Raw genomic sequence first — 7,536 nt, 5'->3', positions numbered from 1 at the left:
TTCATTCTTGCGTCACAACCAGGTGCTCGTGAACCAACACTGAAAAGACGTGAATGTAAGCAGATCTATGATGTTTTTTGCCGCATTTAAATCCAACGTATAGTTTAATGTGTACACAGTACCTCATGTTTGAATTAATTTTGCTGTGACAGTAAATATGTGTGTCATAATCAGTCCATGCACTTTACCTGTGGCAACAGTTATTGACAGGACTTTTCTCTCAGGCTCCTTACAGCCTGTCAGGATTAAGGATGCAACGTTTCCTCAACGCACAAACCAGGACTACCCTCTGATCTCAATGGATATTTTTCTTATGTGCATATTAAACTCCAACATGGAGCCACTGTGTGTAGCAGCACCAGTATCTGCTCAGTTTGTCCCTGTCAAATCCTGCTTGATGGCTTTGTACAAACTAACAAAAGACTCGGTCCACATGTCTTGTTGTTGTTCAGTAGTGGAGTTGACCATCCCCTGCACGGTGTACACCATAGTCAGCAGGGTGCGTTCAAAATCGTCCTGATGCAGGTGACCAGTGTGTTTCGAAAGGCCCGAGATGAGCCTGAATACATCTGTTAGCTTCCTGGGAACGATCTCCTCGCAGATGACTTTCAGGTTTCTTGTCTTGAGGAGGGAATCCAGCTCAGCATCTTGCACTGAAAACGCTCCACTATCATCAAAGTGGATGCCAGCCAGCAGGATCTAGTAGATGAAACAAAGAAGAACAGATCAGTGTTCATTAGCAAGATTTATGTGCTGCTTTTTAACTTCAGACACTGATTTATGGATACATTTGTCTTACCTCAAATAACAGATTGACATCATCAAAGGAGCTGTGGAAGGTGGGGTTGACTGCACTCGCCACTCCTCTTCTTACTCTGCTTGCAGCTGGGAATAGAGCTGGTGGATAAAGAGAGACAGACAGTGAGACTGAGGCGTGGTAGAAAAAGCAAGGACTGTTTCCTCAGCAATCCTTTTCTTTTCATCACATGTTTTTGTCTTGTGATTTACTGCTGCGGACCCAAAAGGCTTCTTGAACGTGTTAAGTTGTAAAATGCTGTGACAAGCAGTTTAAACAAACTCTGAACTGTTCGGGCACATGTGAGACCCAGGTTCATCGTGCTCTCACCAGATCATGCTGCAGTCAGTGTCTGATATGCATTTTAAACTCCTGACCTTACAGATGACTTCTATCAGCAGGCGATGAGACGTGACCTCGGACTTCAAAGGGAGCAGAGGTATCAAAGGTGGAGTAAAACACGGATCATACAACAGGCTCCAGATGATTTTGGAATGCAGTGTTCAGGACTTTGCATTTCATTTCAGGCTTTTCCACCACAAGAGGAGAGCAGGGCGTTAACCACAACAAATCTTGTGCGGTCAAAGACAGCTCACAGGCAAAAACCTCTCCCCTATTTGTTCATTATTGGAACATGGAAACTATGACCATTGTGCATTTATACAGACGTTCCTTGAACACTCTGCAGTCACTAAAGTAACAGTGCTCATAACCTCATTTCCCCTCAACAAAATATGCCGAAAAATTCATTGACAAGATGCTAGCAGCTCTGTGACACTGTGCAGCAGTGCTTTGAGCTAAATGCTAACATCATTCTCAAAATGTCAATACTAACATGCAGCTGTTTGGCAGGTACAATTGGCATGTACCAAATCCCTACTACCAGTCCATACCCATTGAGTACAACATACCATACCATGACTTAGTCATACCAAAAATTAGAAATGAACAACAACATTCGGCCACAGGGGGAGCCACTGCAACTGGTCACATTTTAGCCATTTTTAAGCATGTTTCTGTTGTCATAGCGCCACCTAGTTGCCAGTTAGAGTTAAATTTCTCCAGTCACATTGAGGCGTCCTGTTCTACATATCTACCAAGTTTAGTAAAAATCGATATGGTGGTTAGCCATGTTGTTGGCCCCATTTTGTTTGACTGGGTCAATAATGGAGGGGTCCCCTCAGATTATGTGTGGTCATATGCCTACAAAGTTGCGTGGTGATCGGTGAAACCCTTGAGATGTTATACACCTTTTTGTGATGAGCCACGCCCTCTGCAATATTCATTGCCTTACAGAAACTCAGTTTTAGTAAGTTTTCCAACTTTTGCCAAGAGGGAACTTTAGATATTGGTCCCTAGATTATGTTCACCGAGTTTCATGCAGATCGGTCAAACTTCCTAGGAAGAGATCGATTTTAAGTGTTTTTCAAAAAATTCAGAATAGCAGAAAATCTATAAACCGGAAGTTATGGGTTCTTGAGGCAAATTTGTTCCTCATGAGGAGAGGCATCTCTGTGCAAAGTTTCATGTCTCTACGACATACGGGGCATTATGCCCATTCAAAGTTTGCAATTTCAATCGATGGCTATAGTACCCCCCCTTTGGCCAATTGATGTAATATTGCTTCATTCACATCCTCCCATGACCCTCTACCACTAGGGCCAATATGAAGATTCATAGAGGTCAAATATACAGGAATTAAGTTACCTTACATGTTTACAAACCTCTTCAACATTACAATAAGACATATGTCTCTCTGTATGATAACAAGACATGCCATTTAACAATAAAAGAAACCTATCACTAATGAATTTCACTTACAATTTGCTCAGACCCCAAAGTACTGGACAAATTGAGATTTTGACCTGACAATGCCACTGTAAGAAAACTGAGGGGATCAGATTATAATGTATCTTGAGGCAACCCACTCCATTGAGTTGACTGGTTCGTCTGGCACTGTGACACTGTGACAGTTTCTCAGCTGAAACAAAAGTGATCCAGTGAGCGCTGCAGAAGGACTGACAATTAGCCAGTCAGCGCCATGGGTGGGAGTGAAACCATTATCAAGGTGTTGTAAAGCATTGTTTTGCTGTACATTACCAGTTTGGAGTAGAGAGGACCACTGTCGACAAGACAAATGCTGATATTGAGGCTGTCTTATCAGTAAGTCCAATATCATAGTTTGTTTTATTTTGCTCCACTCCACTCTTAAAATCCCCACCAAGCAAGTATGCTGGGATGGTTACTATGGACTTAAAATGCCATTAGAATTGGATCAAAGACATTAGGATTATTGTCTGGTGTCCATGAATGTCTGCCTTTACTAACTTTGGTACCAAGAATCCAAGGATTTGATCCTCTGGGAAACATGAACGTCTGTACAAGATTTCATGGTAATCCATCCAATATTTGTTGAGATATTTCAGTACAGACCACCAACTGACAGACTAACTCTGTCATCCATAAAGATAAAGAAAGAGGGGACGGACAGACAGAAATTCAGACCAGAAAGATTTAGACCACTGTTTTCACTTACTGCTCAGTATCGCCAACATTCTTTGCTGGCTGGTTTTATTAATGCATACACAGTCTGGAGTTCAGGCAGTTACATTTCATATGGTATAGAGAATTGTCTCCAGGTTACAATGTTGGGAAGATAAAAAGGAGAACAGATGGAGGAAAAATGCAGAAAAGAAGAGCTCATACAGACATTAATGCAGACAGAAAGCCATCCTGCCATACAGGAATTCAGACCAGCGGTAGAGAGACTGTGACTGAACTGGACTTTGATTTTCAGTGCCTTTAAAACCATCATATCTGAACACTTTTGAGGTTATGACCGGCCCATACAGTGTTTATCATTTGTGAGATAAAGAGAGTGAGAGCAGTTTGGAAACTCACTTAGCAAATCCATTAAATATCTAAGCCAGGGTCAATTACCCAACGATTCTGCTCTTCACCATCCACTTGTTTATGTCGGGCTCAACAAGTGCAAAAAGATGATGACATTTTAATGGACCTCTGCAGGATCAAATAATCCACACAAGTCAGTCATAATGTTTAGATAATGATCTCCATTAATCTGAGTTCAATAAGGCCAACAAAGGGCCTGCATTTATTAGTACTGCTGGTTCTTTTTGGTGAGTCCTCCAAATCTCAGTAAAAACATACTATTGAAACACTTGGTATATATCTAACCAAAAACATCTAACCAATGAATTGTGTTCACTGAAATGCACTGCAGTGTGGTTCTATTTGGGAGAAAATGGATGAGCCAGGCTGTAGTCACACACTGATAATGATGGCCCATATTCCGCGGATGTAAAAGTTAATTGCAAAAAGTAAAACATAATGACGATCAGGAGCTCTCTTTGCTTAGATCACATGATGCCTGGTAACGTCACGTTTGGCAGCTCCAGCTGGCAGTTAGGTTTGGAAAACTTGGACATGCCCAAAACTTACACATCAGTAAGCTGCTCACAGAAGTCATATGTTTACCAGCTGAACTCAGAGGCCAAATATGTACTACTGGGGATTCCAGCAAGTGCTCCTTACTGCTGCTTTTAACTTCCTGTCACTGGAGAGCGGTCCACAGCCAAAACCAGAAAGTTCAACCAACACAATTGTTGCACTGTATCCTCCAGTGCATCTTAACCTTTGTTCATAAGTGTTTTTAAATGAGCTATATAACCAAGAGCACTTATCAGCTCACAAAAGATCCCACCTCATAAGACAAAGGGACTTCCCTGACCAGATCTGGTCTGAATATCTCAGCAGTATGCTTTTAATTTATTTGAGGAATATGAGTTTCCTCTCTCAGTTCACTTTTGGACCCTCCCATTGTTTTACTATTAGAAACAGGTGCAGATGACGTCCAAACCTTGTTGGGGTGAAAGTAAAAGTGCAATCGGCTGTAACTTGAAATACACAATATTTAACCTAGTTATGAGACAGTAATTATTTTACTCTCATAAGTTCAAATATGATAGTCTTAGTAATATGTTGAAAAATTGGATTGCGCTCCTTAAAACAACAGCTTTGCTTCAGCTCTGCTGAATAACATTAAAACATCTGAGATAAATATGTTCCCACATCCAATACACATAATGAGGTTATTCCTGCTACAAAATTATGCCTGTATAATATTTGGTTAATGTGTTTTCAGTGAAAACCTCTAGAGTTTTGAAAGAAAATAAAAAGATCACTCTTTCTTGGTGTAATAATACAGTACAGCTAAACCAAGAAACACTCAGTGCACGGCCAAGACTATTTAATCACCGCTCTATAAAAAGTGAGGGTTTCAAAAATTGAGATCTATTAACACAGAATGGAAGTTATGTTGTCATAAATTCTTCTGTAGCCCAGACTCAGTTATCCCATTAGTGGGATTAATCTACCATCAAATTCTTATGATCAAAAACATAAAATCTGTCACCAAGTATTCCTGTTGCTCTGTGGGGCAACATGTGGATACGAGAACAGTCTTGCAATGGAGCTTTTATCTCTTATCCTACAGGCTTAAAGAACAACAGAACAGTTTCTGCATTAGCTTCAGTTCAAGTCTCACCTTTACTCCGACACCGTGCCACTCCTGTTCTGATGCAGCAGTAGAAGAGCCCAACGATGGCCATCCTCCAGGGCAGCATGATGAGCCGATCACTCTCTCAAGTTGTGTGTAACTGAGACTCAACTTCTCCCTCCACTGTGTCCCTGCCTGTCAGCGCCCCGTGTGCCCTCCCGTTGCATTTCCTCCCCTCTCTTCACCCTGCATCTGCAGCCTCACATCACATCGGACACCTTCTTCATCACTTGTGTTCTCTCACTCTGTCTGTCCACAGGACTGTGTTTTCTCTCCCCCTCCCATCCACATCTGATCTCTCTCCCACCCTCTCTCCTTCTTTCTCTGCCCCTCACAGGCCGACTCTCCTTTAAAGCTTTCAGCTGGTTGTCATCATCTTCACAGACACACTCTCTTCTTTAAATCCTCATGCTCTCACCATTCACATGTATCTATCAGTTGCACCTCATTGTCCTTGTCTCTCATCATTTTCACCTCTGGCTGCAGCATTTCTCTCTGTGGTTCATATTTCTTCTAGTCATTGTCTTTGATAAATACTCCTCCTTATCTTCTAAGTGTTTCACACATGACTATTTTATTTTATGTGCCCCCATCCGTCTGTCAAAACTGCTGTTTTTATGCAACTCATCACTTCCTCCAGTCATACTCCTTTTAAATTTGGATGGTTATATAGTTCAATTGCAACCAGCAAACCATGTAATCACGTCCAGTATACACAGTCATTATTTTCTGCCTCAGTTGAGCTATCTGTCACTGTCGTTTACAGTCTGCTCAGCCTTGGAAGGAGCTTATATTTTGTGTCTGTCAGACACAAAAACAATGTACGAGTACAAAGGGTGATTTATATTGGCTTGTATTTGTAGGCTGAAAAACTGATGGGGTGAGCGAGCACATTTATTGTCCCCTTGGAGCTGTGTTTGTGTACCTATAAGGTCAGCGTTAGTTCTGTTTTTACCAACAGCGTGGTCCCTCGGCGGGTTGGAGCGTGTGTGACAGTGCCAGGATGACCACCGGCAAACAGCTTGGTTTGTGTTCTTCAGGAGGACAAATGTGGAAAGTTTACACTCCTAAGTGATTATTTCTAATTATACAATGCACGCACCCCGACTGCTGGACAGAAAACATATGCAGAAACCACAAAGAGAGACTTGTTCAGTGCTTGGCACACTTCACCATCTCCACAACTTAGGAACAGTTACGAGAAGTGCAACCATATAAAATAACTTTTATTTGCTTTAACACTATTTTTACATCCATTTATTTCATTTGGGCGTACACGGTGATGCCAACATGTGAGCACACGGTTACATTTTCTAGAGGTCATTTCCATACATCTGGCCCTCGGCAGCTCACATGTGCTTCTGTGGAAGTCGGAATGGGACGGAGCTGCATCTCAGACTAAGATGTAGCAGTTGTGCTGCTGCCGAGGAATGCAGACGCAGACTGTGCTGAAACTGGCAAGGGACCTGCGGCCTCTGTGAAACCTCCAAGAATTCATGGGCTTCATGAACTTGAACAAACATATTATTCTTTCAATGGACAAATTCAATGAAAATGTTTTTCTAGGCTGCACACCAAATAATTTCCTTCTTTAAATTGGTGTGCTTAGTGTGTGACTCAGAGGTGGATATGGCCCTGTGTAAGGATTTGGATTTGTATTATTTATTATATTGAATAAGACAACGAATGATCTCCGGGTCAGTGATAATAGATGAGTAATTATAATAACTAAGGCCTGATGTATAATTCCACATTTGATCTTATTCCTGAACAAGCTTACAGTGCTGAGGACAATAAAATTTTAAGGCAGGAGAACAGGACATGCCTGTGGACTGACTGCAGTTGTTACAGAGAAGAAAAGCCTCCACGTTGCACTCAGTGACTCTGCTTATCACACTGATGCTTCACAAAGATCTGAAACCTCAATTTAAAACTCACTACAAAGGTTAAGCTAGTGAGTGTTAAAGGGACAGTTCACCCCAAAATCAAAAATACATATTTTTCCTGTAGTGCTATTTATCAGTCTAGATTGTTTTGGTGTGAGGTGTCAAGTGTTGGAGATCTTGCCCATAGAGATGGCTGCATTTATTAACAAGGTGCTTAAGAGCTCCTGTGCCAGCAGCAGAGGACAGAGGCCTCTGGTGTGGCGACTGCTGGTCCT

At 41.7% G+C, this 7,536-nt stretch overlaps 1 protein-coding gene across 1 annotated transcript; it reads right to left on the bottom strand.

Annotated features, from left to right (window-relative positions):
* Window positions 1–106: 106 nt before the first annotated feature.
* On the bottom strand, window positions 107–5,609 carry LOC117261670 (protein FAM180A-like). Its single transcript, XM_033634078.2, has 3 exons — window positions 5,364–5,609; window positions 800–897; window positions 107–699 (listed from the first exon to the last, which is right to left on the bottom strand). The coding sequence occupies exons 1-3, from the start codon at window positions 5,440–5,442 to the stop codon at window positions 370–372; spliced, it is 507 nt and encodes a 168-aa protein (XP_033489969.1). The 5' UTR covers window positions 5,443–5,609; the 3' UTR covers window positions 107–369.
* Between the last annotated feature and the right edge of the window lie 1,927 nt (window positions 5,610–7,536).

The sequence above is a fragment of the Epinephelus lanceolatus genome, chromosome 5, assembly GCF_041903045.1.
Source record: "Epinephelus lanceolatus isolate andai-2023 chromosome 5, ASM4190304v1, whole genome shotgun sequence".
Classification (NCBI taxonomy): Eukaryota; Metazoa; Chordata; class Actinopteri; order Perciformes; family Serranidae; genus Epinephelus; species Epinephelus lanceolatus.
This window is presented reverse-complemented; position numbering and strand designations above follow the sequence as displayed.